The 15,316-nt window shown below is 53.1% G+C and overlaps 5 protein-coding genes across 5 annotated transcripts; 3 read left to right on the top strand and 2 right to left on the bottom strand.

Moving 5' to 3' along the window:
• Positions 1 to 827: 827 nt before the first annotated feature.
• Positions 828 to 2,888, top strand: Smpd1_0 (Sphingomyelin phosphodiesterase; the record flags this gene model as incomplete). The annotated part of the gene is made up of 3 exons (XM_014694058.2): positions 828 to 998; positions 1,073 to 1,159; positions 1,212 to 2,888. The coding sequence occupies 3 exons, from the start codon at positions 828 to 830 to the stop codon at positions 2,886 to 2,888; spliced, it is 1,935 nt and encodes a 644-aa protein (XP_014549544.2).
• A 357-nt stretch (positions 2,889 to 3,245) lies between these two features.
• BIO3-BIO1 (Bifunctional dethiobiotin synthetase/7,8-diamino-pelargonic acid aminotransferase) lies at positions 3,246 to 5,920 on the bottom strand (the record flags this gene model as incomplete). Its single annotated transcript, XM_066129673.1, has 5 exons — positions 3,246 to 4,032; positions 4,099 to 5,438; positions 5,500 to 5,516; positions 5,593 to 5,658; positions 5,728 to 5,920. 5 exons carry the CDS (start codon positions 5,918 to 5,920, stop codon positions 3,246 to 3,248), a joined length of 2,403 nt encoding a protein of 800 aa, XP_065985569.1.
• A 787-nt stretch (positions 5,921 to 6,707) lies between these two features.
• G6M90_00g009680 (uncharacterized protein) lies at positions 6,708 to 8,151 on the top strand (the record flags this gene model as incomplete). The annotated part of the gene is made up of 2 exons (XM_014694060.1): positions 6,708 to 7,515; positions 7,598 to 8,151. 2 exons carry the CDS (start codon positions 6,708 to 6,710, stop codon positions 8,149 to 8,151), a joined length of 1,362 nt encoding a protein of 453 aa, XP_014549546.1.
• Positions 8,152 to 8,230: 79 nt separating this feature from the next.
• On the bottom strand, positions 8,231 to 9,575 carry BIO2 (Biotin synthase; the record flags this gene model as incomplete). The annotated part of the gene is made up of 2 exons (XM_014694061.1): positions 8,231 to 9,160; positions 9,246 to 9,575. 2 exons carry the CDS (start codon positions 9,573 to 9,575, stop codon positions 8,231 to 8,233), a joined length of 1,260 nt encoding a protein of 419 aa, XP_014549547.1.
• Positions 9,576 to 13,062: 3,487 nt separating this feature from the next.
• G6M90_00g009660 (uncharacterized protein) lies at positions 13,063 to 14,028 on the top strand (the record flags this gene model as incomplete). Its single annotated transcript, XM_066129672.1, has 3 exons — positions 13,063 to 13,091; positions 13,178 to 13,539; positions 13,604 to 14,028. 3 exons carry the CDS (start codon positions 13,063 to 13,065, stop codon positions 14,026 to 14,028), a joined length of 816 nt encoding a protein of 271 aa, XP_065985770.1.
• Positions 14,029 to 15,316: the final 1,288 nt, after the last annotated feature.

The raw sequence follows: 15,316 nt of genomic DNA, 5'->3' as shown, positions 1-15,316 counted from the left end.
CCCCGTTGGTTGGTCGATTCGTACGCTCGGCTGGAAGAAGCGACATGGAGGCTCTACACTCTCGAAGCGAAGCTGTCTGTTGTGTGGTTCGGTTACAAAAGCCCTGGCACTCCTGGTGGCGCAGACGAATCAGAGCAGGGCGAGAGCCGTGTTTGGAAATTTGGCTTATCACATGGCCGCAGTGCCTGGCAGGTGCCTGGCAGGTAACCAACAAGAACATACTTTATGTAAAGTCAATCTATTGCATGAGCCGAATTATGCATTCTAGTAACCATGCACAGGGCGTTGTGCACCAGAATAAAAGCATTGTGCTGTACCCGCGTACCCATGTGCCATGTGCCCAGACCCATGCTAGCATCCTGATTCCTCAACTCCGCAACACCACGATCTTGCCTTTCTATCGCCCTCTGGGGGCCCCTTCATGATTCATTAGCCCCGCAATATCGAATCTACTCTGTTATATTACACGTACTTACTACTACCAATATGTTATATTATACATACCACTACTTAAATTGAGTAAGTGGGCTAATGTGTACTGAGTTAGGTTCCGGTGACGCTGGCGTTCCTAGCTCAGCTCGGGATGAGCCTGGCCACGATGCCAAGCCTCTTTAACTTGGAGCTTTTCATGTCGCCCCGGACGAAATCAGCCGGTGGGACTGTCCCATGGGGTAATGCGTTCAGATGTGTTGGTATCCTCCTCGTGCTTTTGATTCTCGCTCCGGCATGAGACCCTACCACTTCCCTTCTCCCGTTCTTTTCTTGGCCTTTGTATTTCGCTGCCGGTCGTGTGTTTCTGCGCCTTATACGCAAAAGTAATAACAAAGATGCGTCTTTTGACCATATTGTCGGCCTTGGCGGCGTGCAATCTTGGATTGAGAGCTGCAGAGTTGGACCACGAGAAGCTTCAACGATCATTGGAGGCACGGACATGGGCACGCGAGACTCGAGATTTAACCAGTCTAGCTGGTCAACTGAAGACTTGCAACGGCTGCAAGGTTGGCGTTCCCGTATTTCCCACATTATTCATGGACTTTGGCCGGTAGGGAGGGCTAACACGATGATGATTCAGAGGGTTCTCTCAGTCCTCAAGGCTTTGGTCAAGACTGGAGACGCAGCCCTCGTCATTTTGGGCAAAAAGCTCTGCAAAATAAACAGTGTCAGTACCAGCTGCACCACAACTTTTTTTGCGCAAAACTAATACTTTGTAGTCCTACGACGAGGAATTCTGCACTGGAGTTGTCGAGCGTGAGGCACCTTCGATTGCTTCCATAATCAGAACCATGAAAGTTGGGTCCGACTCATGTATCCATTTCTGTATGAGTTTTCTCGGAGTGTGTGATGCCCCAAAAATCGATGAATGGAATATCGGGTTTACGACCCAGAAGTGTTGCCATGGGGCCAAGGACAAGATCCTCAAAGACGAAGACAGGGACATTATCCAGATTGTTCATTTCTCGGATATTCATGTCGACCCTTTATATGAGAAGGGATCCAACACCAAGTGTGGCAAACCCACATGCTGTCGGTCCTACACTGAGAATGACAAGCCGGGCAAGACGAGGAATCCCGCGGGACCATTTGGCGATCACGCATGTGATTCTCCGATTGCTTTGGAGAAGAGCATGTACGAGTTCATCAAAAGGGAGTTTCCACAGGCTGCTTTTTCTCTCTTCACTGGCGACATTGTCGACCACGGTCTTTGGAATACCAGCAAGTCTTATAACGAAGACCTCATCCAACACTCGTATGAGATGATGACTGAGAACCTCAATATTGTGTATGGAACTACTGGTAACCACGAGGTTCACCCACCAAACATCTTTGAACCCGTGTCCAGAGGAAACGAAACTCAATGGGTTTATGACAGCCTTTCCAGGGCGTGGTCTCGTTGGATTGGTAACTCATCCATGGTAGAGGCCCGGGCCGTTGGTGCCTACTCCACCAGGTACCCCAAGGGCAATCTTCGAATTATTTCTCTCAACACCAACATGTACTACCGACTCAACTTTATTCTGTACCAAGAAGTGCTTGAGAAGGACCCCAATGGCCAGTTTGAATGGTTGATCAAGGAACTCGATGCTGCGGAGGTGATCGGCGAGAATGTGTACATCATCGGCCACATGCCCATGGGAGATGCGGACGCTCTGCCCAACGGCTCCAACTACTTCGATCAGATTGTTAACCGCTACTCCAAGACCATAAAGGCCATGTTCTTTGGCCATACCCACCTTGATCATTTCGAAATCAGCTACTCCAATTATACTGAACGTACTCACAACAATGCCGTTGCGATTTCCTACATCTGCCCCTCGCTAACGCCCACAGCCGGCATGCCGTCCTTTCGGGTCTACGACGTAGACGCAGAGACTTTTGAAGTCATTGATGCCAAAACCTACATTGCCGATATGGATGACGAAAGCTTCCAGACGAGTGGTCCAACGTGGAAACAGTACTACTCGGCAAAAGAGGCGTATAGTGAAATCGTTGAGCCCCGTCTCACAGAGCCCAAAGCAGAGCTATCCCCCGCCTTCTGGCACAACGTCACCGTCGCTTTTGAGAATAATCAGACCGCGTTCGATCTCTACATGACTCGCAAGTCCCGAGGTTGGCAAGCCGACAAACAGTGCACCGAAATGTGTCGACAGACAGAGGTTTGCGCCTTACGCGCTGGCCGTGCTCAGGATAACTGCTGGGTTCCAACTGCCGGCGTTCACTTCTCCAAGCGCGACGAGTCGGCGCACAACCATAACAAGCATGACGAGTGTGGCTCTTCTGTCACTAAGAGTCTCCTGAGCAGCCTCATGAGAAGAGAGGACATGCTGGAGCTGCTCCAGGAGAGCTTTCTGGATGTGGATGCGACCATTGAGCCCGCTCTAGTGTGGTGATAGGAGCTATTATCGTCTGCTGCCGCCAATGCTTCTCGGACGCAGAATTATTGTGCCGCCGCATCTCTGAATTCGAGCGTCACTGGGACTCCTACGGGCAGTGTGGTTCCTGCCACGGTTAAGGGGAGTGCTGCTCGTGGGCTTGGACTGTGGCTTTTTGGTCCATTGGCATTGTTCTCTTTTGGCTTTGAAGTTCTTCTCATCTTGATGGTTGCTATGGGGTCAGGTTTAGTCTTGAGATAACGGGGGGTTGGCCTAGAGAAAGAGGGAGAGTGAGAGAGAGTGAGAGAGAGATGGCGGCTGCATCAAGGATTGTTATATAGCTGTATGTTGTATGTAATTGCATCGTCATTACAATTACTTCTTCCCCGCAAGGCTCTCCATCAGCAGCTCGGAAAGCTGCCTTACACTCGTCTCGGACGTTACCTGACTAGCCATTACATACAAGACATTTCCCAACACACGACTATGCACGTTCCAGGGGCCGCCCTCTCCGTCTGCTCTGCCCAGACCCAAGCTCTCCCTCAACCCCAGGGCGGCGTTGCTACTATATCCCACGCCAGCTTCATCTCTCAGGTGGATTGCCAAAACGCTGCCCAGAGCCCATACCCCAGCCACCTTGCCCGTCTGGCGCGACAGCCGTTCGACAAACTCCCTCGGCCACGTGGACCACACGTCAATCTGCGCTTCACTCTGGCCAGAATGCTGCTGCGTCCACCCTTGTGCCTTTGCCCAGTCCCATTCCCCACGGTTCTCCATGTCCTGCATCTCCTTGACCGACTCTAGAGCAACCTGGCATCCAATCGGGTGGGCGGTGTAGCTGTGTCCATGGAGCAAAGCGTCCGTCTTGTCGGGGCTGAGGAAGATTTTGAAGATGTTTTCCGACGCAAGCGTCGTGCACAGCGGCACAAGACCGCCAGTGAGCAGCTTGGCGTGAACGGAAATGTCGGGGTGCACGCCCAGGAAGGAGGAGGGCGTGAAACGGCCGAGGCGGTAGAGTCCCGTGAAGACTTCGTCAAAGACGACGGGGAGACCAGTCCATTCATTAGGGTCTTGCGCTTCGTCCGCGGAGAGGGCCGACTCGCCAAAGAGATGGGAGGACTCGCGGACCGTGTTGACGAGAGTACGTTGGAATAAGGGGTCCCTTGGGGCCTCTGTTAGCGACTGTTTTGAAGGACGGTAGTTTGTTTCCGGACTGGAGGCTACTTACACAAACTGCATGCCTCCGGCGCCCAGGACGACGGGTTCCAGCATCAGGGCGCCGAATTTGCGGCCCTGGCTCTTGAGCCGCTGCAGCGTAGACGTGACGTATGTCTTGTACGCCTCGTGTTCGCCGTTGGCCTCGCGGCCCGCGACGTCGAATATCTCACGCAGCGAGGCGTACGTCCTTCCCGGGCCAAGGCTCTCCTGCAGCCCGTCCGGCGCGGAGACGCTCCATTTCCCGTCCCTGCACAGGACGGTAGGGTAGTCGAGCCAGTGCCCCTTGCCTTGGTACCACTCAATCTTCTCGTTGTAAATGCCTGGCTCGGCGCAGTCCATGGCGCCCATGGTGTCGCCGTGGTACGAGCCCTTGAGTCCCAGGATGCCCAGTTTCTGCGTCGTGTCCCAGCCGTAGCGCTTCCGCGCGGCCCGCAGGCCCATCTTGATGGCGACCTCTATTCCCGTGCTGCCGTTGTCGGAGTAGAAGACGCGGTTGAGGCGCGGGTTCTTGATGCCGTCGAGGAGCGTTTCCGCGAGAGCCATGGCGGGCTGGTGGATGGCCGAGGCGAACATGACGTGGCCGTAGCGGCCGGCGGCATACGCAGCTGCCATTGTGAGCTTCGGGTTCGAGTGGCCCAGGCCTTGCGTCCACCATGACGCTGAGGCGTCGAAGGATGAGCGGATGACGGGCGTGTCGGGGGACGGGGCCGAGGTCGAGGTCGAGGTCGAGGTCGGCGGCGCCAGCGTCTGGAAGTAGTCGCCGTGGGCTGAGTCGATGGTCATGATATCCTTGGGTCCGACGAGGCTTTGCTGCGTAAAGGGGTACCAGATGTGCTTGCTGGCTCGTGTGGCCATTGTATCCAGGTTTCTTATCCGGGCCGCATGGTTACGGTCCAGTGTCTCGAGTACCTGGCCGGTGATTTCAGCCAAGTCCTTGCGACGGTAGTAGTTCTCCATGACCTCTGCATCTTGGTCAGGATTGTCGTGTTTCTTGGGCGGCGGCAGCAAGCTGGTGACGGGAATGCCGTGTTGCTTGCGGAAGTACTCCTCAAGATAGCGATAGTTTCCATAGCCGTCATCCTTGAAGAGGAGCACGGATTCTACGTCGTAGCCGCGAATCCGGAGAGACTCAAACGCCGAAATTGTCTGCGAGATACCTCCGAGCCTAGAGTCACCGATCATGAGAGACGGAGCGCGCAAGGGGATGTATAAGTCGGCTTGAGTCTTGCCAGAGGGTCCGGGGGAATGTACGCCTCCAGCCGTCTCCATGAACAGCCATCCGTTTCTAGTAGCGCATTGGGCTGCAAAGGCACGGCACTTGGCCAGTAGTTCGTCTTCTGATGGGATGGGCTATGACCATGTTAGTGATATTGGCCTCCGGGGATGCAATTGGCGGGCTTGTTTCTCTTACTCTTCCAGATGCGATGGCTGCGGTGTGAGGGCTGCATGGTATGTCATATTGGTAGAGGGTGTTGCGGGCTACTCCTGGTGCAAACCGGCTTACATGTCTGCTCAATCAAATTAGATATAACCTGTGGTCTCAAGTATGGTTTGTTCAAAGAGCAGTCATCTACACAAGAAGTGTTGTTAGTCACGGACTCACGGCACTCGAGTAGAGTGAGGCTGCAAAGAGACTCACACCGATCATCAGCTTCATCCTCAGGGCCAGTAGAAACAGGCTTCAGAAATGCCACATTCTCATCTTTCCAGAGCTTCTTGGCCGTCCGGGCAAGCAACGTGGTAAAGATGGTCTTGCCGACGTCTGTATTCGCGCCGAATACCTGGTACACACGGAGGGAGCGCCAAAGCAGCGAGGCCAACGGCGACTTCATGGTGCCTCGAGGTCCCAATACAACAGGCAAGTCACGCCTCTGACGCAGAAACTGACAAACACAGCATGGAGAAAGGGCTGAGGAGTTGGTTCAACTCGGATGTGCGCAGTTATACCAAGCAGTTATACGGAGTACAAGGGCTGGCATTGCGGTGTTTTGTTGAGTCGCCGCGAACTGGAGGTACAAGGTACAAGGTACAAGCCCAAGGTACGAGGCACACGGTTCTCGGTACTCGGTGTACGGAGTATCCCTGGACCTGTTCACTTATCCTGTGGGGATGCTCCAAGTTGGCGCTGCTAATCACTCCGATCTTCCAGTCTCCAAGGAGAACCGAGGCCCAACGCCCGTCAATCCATGTCGCAACATTGAAGTACAGGGGCTTAAGCCGATTCACAAGATGGTTGAGCCGAAGACAGCCAACATTGAAAACGTCAACTCAAGTTTTCCAGGGGCTGGCCGCGCTATTCGCACGTCGCGTTTCGTTTCGTCGGCCACCGGGATCGCACGGATGGCCAACTACCAGGGGCGTTTCTTTCGGCTTGCGGGATTGAAACGACAACCCGGTGCCCCATGCTGGCTCAATTCAATGTTGAGCTCTGCAAAGCGCTAACCGCCATATCTTCAATGGTTTGCAGACGATGGGGCCGTGGGCTTGTCCAGCCCACATGTGTCAATGCAGAGATCAATTGACGTTATCGCTCCATGGCATTTCCGCAGCAATCCTTCCCGACCTTTCCAAAAATTAGAAAGAAATGAGACAATTAGCTCCGTCTCGCCGGCACTAATCATGGCTCCCTCCAAGAGCCGCCTAGACGACACATTCAAGGCCCTGCTCGCGCGTCGGGAGCACCAAGGCCGTCTGCGTCGCCTGACTCTCCGGGAACCGGCCACGGTGGACTTCTCATCCAACGGCTACCTATCTCTCTCGACAAACCCAAACATCAAAACAGCCTACATTTCACATCTCCAGAGCTCCTCGGATGACTTCTCACTGGGGTCATGCGGATCGCGGCTGTTGGATGGCAACATACCCCCCGCAGAGAATCTAGAGTCTCAAATCGCCCAATGGCACGGCGCTCCGGCGGGTTTACTTTTCAACTCGGGCTTCGAGGCAAACACGGGCCTGTTGAGCTGCGCACCGCAGCCGGGGGACTATGTCTTGTACGACGAGCTCATACACGCCAGCGTCCACGACGGGATGAAGCTGGGCAGAGCGCGGGCCATACCCTTTGCGCACAACCGCGTCGAGGACCAGCCTGGTGAGCAGGAAACCCCGGGGCCGAAACCCCTGGACGCGGTATTGCGTGCCTTGCTGAGGGGCCAGGACGGCCACAAGGTGAGGAGCGGGCAGACAAATGTGTTTGTTGCGGTAGAGGGCGTATACAGCATGGATGGCGACGCCGCTCCACTCGAGCAAATTGTTGAATGCGTGGAGAAGCATCTCGCCCGAGGGAACGGGCACGTAATTGTTGACGAGGCTCACTCAACCGGCTGGATGGGCGAGAGAGGAAGGGGTCTCGTGTGCCAGCTGGGACTGGAGGAGCGAGTATGGGCCCGAGTCCATACGTTTGGAAAGGCAATGGGTTGCGCTGGAGGTGAGTTTTTTTTCTTTTTCTTTCTTCTCTGGCTCGTCAGATGTCATGGCAGTCGAGATTTTTTTTTTGACACTTTTTCCAGCTATTGTTCTTTGTACGCCGGCTACCCGGTCGTACCTGATCAACTACGCACGCAGCCTGATATACACCACGGCAATGGGATACCCCATGCTCACTGCTATCCAAACCGTCTACGACTATTTGCAGAGCGGACAAGCAGACGGCCTCTTGGCCAACCTGATGTCTCTCATGCAGGAGACTCACACTCTTCTTCTTTCCGTCTGTCAGAAACATAGTCCTCCGCCCCAACTATTCAGAATCAACACCTCCCCGCCAGAATCACCAATCATTCCCCTATTCTCGGCACATTCGAGGAGTTTGGCAAGACACTGTCAGCAAAGAGGGTACATGGTGCGCCCCATCGTTGCCCCGACAGTCCCCAAAGGCACTGACCGAGTACGGCTATGCCTTCATGCGGCAAATACAGTCTCCGAGGTCCGTGGTTTGTGTACGGCCATTGAGGAGTGGCTTGAGCAGCAAAAGATAAAAGACTTGTCTCCTCGGGCTGACGGGGTGCAACGACCATCAGTCGGCGGTTTAACATCACTGCCCTTGGCCGAGCCTAGCAAACTATAAGATGAAAAGACTATTTGTGATCATGTGCAAAAATTCTCGTTCCATTAACTTTTGTGCCGCTTCCATGTGATTTCTCTACTTATATCTTGCCGGCTTCGATGTCACCAGCACCTTGGACGGGCTTCTTGTCAAAGCTCTTCATTGGCTCCAAACCCCATCGGCCAAACATGGCGCTGTCCTCATCCCACCCGTTGCAATCGGTAGTCAACATCTTCTCGCCAGTGAAAATGGCATTGGCACCCGCCATGAAGCACAGTGCCTGCTTCTCCTCCGACATGGTCTTGCGGCCAGCGGCAATGCGAATAATCGTCGCAGGCATGACGATGCGCGCCGTCGCAATCGTTCTCAGCATGCTCGTAAAGGCAATCGGGGTGGTGTCTCCTAGCGGCGTGCCCTTGATGGGAACAAGGGCGTTGACCGGGAAACTCTCTGGGTGCGATGGCAATGTTGAAACGGTGTGAAGCAGACCGACTCTGTCCTCGGATGATTCACCGAGGCCCAAGATGCCGCCAGAGCAGACATTGATACCGGCATCTCGCACGTTGCCCAGCGTCTTGAGACGCTCATCATACGATCTCGTCGTGATGATGGACGGGTAGAACTCTCTACTCGTATCGACATTGTGGTTGTACGCAGTTAGTCCAGCTTCCTTCAACTGCTTCGCCTGCTCGGCATCAATCATGCCAAGCGTAACACAGACCTCCATGCCCATGGCTTTGACCCCCTTTACCATTTCTGTAATGTTCTTGAGGCTGTTTTTGCGGCCGCGCATGTCTCGCCATGCGGCGCCCATGCAGAAGCGCGTGCTACCATTATCCTTGGCGGTCCTGGCGGCTGCGAGGACTGACTCGACACTTTCGACACGCTTGGCTTCGAGACCAGTGCCCTTCTGGTAACGGGTGGCTTGGGCGCAGTAGGAGCAATCTTCGGTGCAGCCGCCAGTTTTGATGTTCATCAAGGTGCAGAGTTGAACTTCGCCAGGGCTGTGGAATCGTCTATGGACAAGGCTCTGGGCCGCCGGCGTCAGTATGTTGGTGCTTGTGTCTAGATGGGGGAAAGCCAACTCGAGGGCAATCGGGATGGGTCTGACTCACAGCTTGATGTGCCAATTCAAGCAACGGCTGGTAGTAAATGGCAGAAATCTCCCGTCGTGTCCAATTTTGCCTCGGACCTGTGGCCGCGACGGCATCCTGAAGAATCTTCTTTGCATTGGCCTGTCTAGCGGTGTTCTCGACAACCTCGGGTTGCTCGTGGGCCGCCGTCGGCGAGTCTACCAGCGTAGCGCCAGTTCGGGCCTGCTCCATTGACGGCAAGGCCGGTCTGGGAATGGCTGTTGCCATCCATGGTCCCTGGAATACAGCTGTTGGTCGTGAGCCAACTGACCGTAGTGAATTGAGGCCACTAGTAACAACCGAGGACCTCATTGTTGAGTCGCGGATGGAAGGTATGGTTTGTGCCGCTGAAGATACAGACAGATGGGACAGGCTAGAGATAAGTAGGTAGTTGACAGGGTTCAACCAAGCAACGCTCGGTGATGAAACTTGTTACGAGGACAAAACCACCCGTCTCCGGCACAGGTGTATCGTCGTTGGGTTGTAGGGATAGTCCCGCTCTACATCGGCTTTTTTATCTTGAGAGTCCTGCGGAAGCAAACACTCACAGAGTCATAACACTCCGTCGACGAGTCGCTGAGGGAGGGGGTGGGGACTAGAATCGATAGCCATAGCACACCATCAAATACGCAACATCTGGATGGACCGCAACATCGCAAGCGGATCCTGTTGTTTGTCCACTACTCGCGGCTGAATGGGGCAGCCGACGCCAAAATAACCCCAACATTGACAAACGTGGTCTGGCGCTATGCTGTTCTCCTTGTATCAATGGAGTTGATTCTGGTGACGGGTGACGTCCCTTTCCGTGTCGGGGCCGTTCCAGATAATATCCCTGGTACGGCGACGGAATAATGCCTCAACAAACCACTGGCTTGGTGAAGAGATCGATCGGGTGGGGATCAATGGCTGTGCGGCGTTGCCAATCTCTATCATGAATGGGGCTTGCAGGCGTAAAGCTCTCTCGACTGTTTTGATCCGTACGGAGTGGTGAGGCTGGGCATGAAAATGCTGATTTGCTGGGTTTGGAATCAAAAACCTGGGGCATAAAAATACTATCCCGTGCATGGTTGTACAATTCCATTGTGAAATCGAATTCCAGGCAGGTGCGGCTCGTTGAAACTTGCCAGTCCGCTTCAACAATCTAGAGAACCCCACAAAAATACAGGCTTGGGAATCTAGAACGGTGATCGTCAGTGGCGGGCCTTTTGGCACATGCAACTACGGATCCTGTACCAATCAGTCAGCCAGCCAGTTTACACTTTGACAATCAATTCTGTGCCGTCGTGGGACGGATTTGGTCTACCGAGCTAAGCCGACATACTACATCTGGGCGTCTTCCACTCCTCAGATTCAAGCAAGTCTCTTTCTGGATCGAAACGCGGAGACACGGAGAGGTCATCCTCTGATAAGCAACCACCACCTACCGGCAACTCTGGCCGAGGTGATTTCTCTCTATCCCACCTCGGGCTATATCAGGAACAAGACCAGGAACAAGAAACAATGTTGGGCTCAGCCCTATACAACGGCCCCAAGCACTTCCCCAGGCACCAGCTCTCGCCACAGTGGGCAACCATCCGCTGGTTTGAGTTAAGTAGTAACGGTTGAAAGGAACGGACCCAATAATTTGACTCATCATCAATTACCCAGTCTCTAGCCATCTTGACAGCGGCGTTTCGACCCTAGGTGTAACTCTAGCCACCGGGGGAAGGGGGGGTTTCGTCTGCTTTTTAGAGACTCCAGATGTCGGCTTTAATTTTGTTCGGGCGACACTACTGCTACCTGAAGATCCTCGCATACTTCATACTCTCTCGCCACCTGACCGAGAAATTTCTGTTGCACACACACTTTGGTTGGTGTTCGAGGCAAATCACCGCAGTGGTCATAGCATCGGGATGATCAGCGGCTGTGGTTTTATTGGAGTCAGATGACCATTTATCCCAGGCCTAGACAATGGATCTTCCTGGCCTTGCCTCTACTCATCACACTGAAGGGGATGATTCTTTGCCCCGTGCCACCATCAACTTCGGCCTGCGGGCTAGGTCGGAGCATGTTGCGCGTGTACTTTACAAAGAGTCGGTATCATGGGTTCGTTTGGAAGCATTCTATACTCACGCCTTCTTCGTCCGCTTCTTGAGTAACATTTAAATTTGGATGCTTGTTTGCTTATATTTTCGGCTTCACATACCTCAGAAAGTCTGGTCCATTCCTCACGAAACCAGAAGTTCAAGTGTCAGGGTTGCCTGTGTATGAATCATCCAGAGCATAGCAGCGCACGAATAAATTTAGCCAATGCGAGCAGCACACGTCAAGAGGCATCACAGCAGGTTTTGTGTAAGCGGCGCCTCCGTTACGCTCTGACAGTCGGACAATGAAGCCTCACTCGCTGTGAAAAGCTCTGCTCACCAACAAGGGAATGAAAAGGGTACTTAGAATCCCATGACAGACAGAATATCCCCGGTACTTTTCCTTGTGCCCCATTTTCGACACATAAAAATAAATCGAGCTATCCTCCTCGGTACGTTGTCGGTTCAATGAATACCAGGGCTTGGCCAACCAACAGGCTTCACCACAAATCGCGCACTCTGTGCAACATGCCGCAACACGGCGTGACCACACCTTGGGCCATTTCTAGTTATTGTATCATCACTACCCAGTCAGCCATGTGTTTCAAATCTAATTTCGTGGCACGAATTGTGGGTGAGGAACACAGCCTGCAATCCTTCACCGACTGTGCTCGCCGGGGTTAGGATGGCTCAGACCGAGCGTCACAAGTTGCAACAAGGCGACGGTCGTAAATTCATATACATGCATACACACGAAACGACATACAAGACGAGGTGCTTCGATATACGGACTAACGTCTGGCTGGCATCAGAGATTATGAGTCGGTTCGCGGTGAAAGCAACAAGACACTCCCGCACTTGTTTCGGCCCTTTCCGTTTCAAAACACCAACTAATCGGTTGGCTTCCCGAATTTTGGCAGCTCATTCAGAAGACTCTGACTGGGCATTTTCCCAAGTATTTTGTATTCTGTCAACAGGGATGAGCGACTTACAAAAAATGACGATGACCTGCATAATTGGAGGGACTGTACATGTAGCCGCAAGACCAAATTAGTACGAAACGGCCAACCCCGAAAACAGTGCCCAATCCCCTCCCCATCATCACAGCCCATCATATTGTCATCAGTTCCACAATCCCCGTGGCCGTTGGCAATGCTACCATCCAATAGCGTTGCTTCTGTCGCATAGCCATTGCTCAACTTTGCTAACACAGCATGGATGCCTCGACAAGATTTTTGGGTGTTTGACCCAGTCGGAATCCATGGAACCCAGATTTGAAAGGCTGCCCAAGGAAAAAGGCAAGACAGCTGACAGGGAAAGGTGTTGTCGGGGCAGTGCCATACTCCGCCCGCCCTATTGACCAAACACGGTCTTTGGACCGCGCTCCAGGGCCTAAGGCTGGAGGGAGGCCCTACCTTGCACCAAGCTATCGAGCAGTTGCGTCATGAATGGCTTGTCGCGAGAAGCACTTACAGACCCTTGCGGGGTAGATGGGCGTGCCAACATGGGGGGTGGTGTTGGTGGTGGTGGTGGTTGAATTATTCCGCACATGCGCCGAAACTTGACATCTGGTCGATGCGAATGGTCATTTTAAAAGGGAGTGGTGCCGCGGCGATCACGATTTCCCTGCTGTTTTTTCTTTGTGTTTTTCCTTCGTTTGCTGTGAATGGCCACGTTCCTTCTGCTCTAGCTTGTTTCCACAGACACGCAACTTATATACCTCACAAAGCCTCAAGATGCCGAGACCGGGAGCATTTGGCTCGAGGTAAGTTTTGCCTATATACACATGTCATGCGTTGGATATCTGCCAGTCTGCTCCCAAAAAGCGCAAGCACTCACATTTACCTACAGTCTTGTCGACCTAGCCAGCTACTTACTCACAAATGGTCCTCGCAAAGTATATCCAGCATCACGACGAGTGCGTGTGATCCACAACAACACTACAATCGTGGATTCGACCAAGGCTGTGCACGTGTGGGAACACGATGGCTACCCTCAGTTCTATTTCCCCCTAAGCGAGCTCAAAAACTGCTCCAAAAGAGATATACAGCTGGTGAGGAGTGATGGTGTTGCCAGAGCTGCCGTGGTGGAGGTTACCATTCCATCAAGAAATGGCATCAAAGAGACCAAGACGGATCGCGTGATCCGATTCACGGATGACAGGAGCCTTGGCGCGTTGTCAGGCCTTGTGCGCTTGGAGTTTGGCGCAATGGGTAAGAGCCAGTAGACGTCGTCCATTCTGCAAACCAGACTCTTCCGTTCTGACAGCCGTCACAGATCAATGGCTTGAAGAAGATATCCCGGTATACGTACATCCCAAGGACCCCTTCAAGCGAATAGATATTCTCCCTTCTTCACGTCCAATAGAAGTCAGAGTAGGCGGCAAGACCGTCGCAAAGGCCGCTTCGTCCGTCCACTTGCACGAGACCGGCCTTCCAACGAGGTACTACATCTCGCCGGGGGCGGTCGATCCCGCCGTCCTGCGTAAGAGCAGCCTCGTCACGAGATGCCCGTACAAGGGCGACGCCGAGTATTACGGCATTGTCGTGGACGGGAAGCAGCACCACGACTTGGTGTGGTATTACAGGCTGCCTACTCATGAAAGCGCCGGGATTGCAGGACTGCTGTGCTTCTATAATGAAAAGGTTGACATCCTGCTCGACGGACAACTTTTAGAGCGACCCAAGACTCACTTTGGTTAGCATCAAGTCTGGTATCAGTGAGGTATTGTTGTGCATTGTCATGATGATGAGACTATGACCGTTTTTATATCAATGCAATTATTTTACGCATAAATCGTCCTGCTCGGTTGCAGTACAGGGATTCATGCAGGAACCGAGGATTAAGAAATGCCCCGATGCACCCATCCGTTTACACGCCATGAATTATACTTTTAGACACGTGCGCAATTCTCGCATGTCTACAACCAATGTGATTGGGCCACACTGATCAATCAGCTGTTGAATCATATGTTTTCCTGTGTGTTGTTTTTCAACGGCGTCTTTTTTTACGAGAAGTAATAGCAGCCAGTGTAGAGTATGGGAAGGTTGATGCGCATTGTAGTTGCCATTGCAATATCGCCAGATGCCATGTGTGCATAGTATGTATAGGGTGGGTGCTGTCTGGGCCACCCCCAGGAAACCTGGCAATGGTGTGTCGCTTGACGGGAAGCACGCCGCTCGAGCAGATGTATAAAAAGACGTAAAGATGAAATATTTTGTCGTCCCGAGAGACGGTAGGTCTCGAATATTACGGGTACTTTAGTGCAATGTGACAAATATCTAGGTAGGGAGCATGGTTCAATATGGCTGGATCAAGATACGGGATATTGGGGCATGGCTTGTGCCTCCTGTGCACACCGGGCAGAATATTGCGCATCGATATGACATCAGGACGTCGTACAGAAGCCAGCCGCTGGATGTCAAAGCTCTACGGAGTACCGGCAAGCCTACTTGATTTTCCATGTAGGGTCCTTATCGAGCCGAATATGGAAAACGTAATCTATGCAATGTGCCTGCATAATCTACGGCAGGAGGGTGGCAGAGGAGCGCCCATCTCTGGAGCTGGACAACGTAGGAAAAATCTACTTGGTATTCGGCAGCACATCGGCATCCGCTTTGAGAAGTCGGTAACTCAATCTGGGTTGTGGCGACCAGCGACATCAATTTGCTTGATTGCTTTTTGCGACATCTCGAACCGAGCAGGACTAGGACACGGGTCGGTGATCAAGCCGCACGGCGTACCACGGGCTTGCTGTCTCTACCTGAAGATAGGTCCCCTTGCTGAGCTGAGCGTCAGAGAAGCTGACTGTTTGCAGGTTTTCGGGGAAACACAAACAAAGATCCATCGGTGGCACAACGGCTACGTCTCTGCAAGGCTGCATCCATACCAGGTTCTGCCGCGCCTGCCGTACCGAAATAGAGAGTCGTCATTTTTGCCTGCGTGAGGAATCGGAACCTATCATGGCTGCCTAGACACCCAGATGGCGAG

The sequence above is a fragment of the Metarhizium brunneum genome, chromosome 1 (assembly GCF_013426205.1).
Source record: "Metarhizium brunneum chromosome 1, complete sequence".
NCBI lineage: Eukaryota > Fungi > Ascomycota > Sordariomycetes > Hypocreales > Clavicipitaceae > Metarhizium > Metarhizium brunneum.
This window is presented reverse-complemented; position numbering and strand designations above follow the sequence as displayed.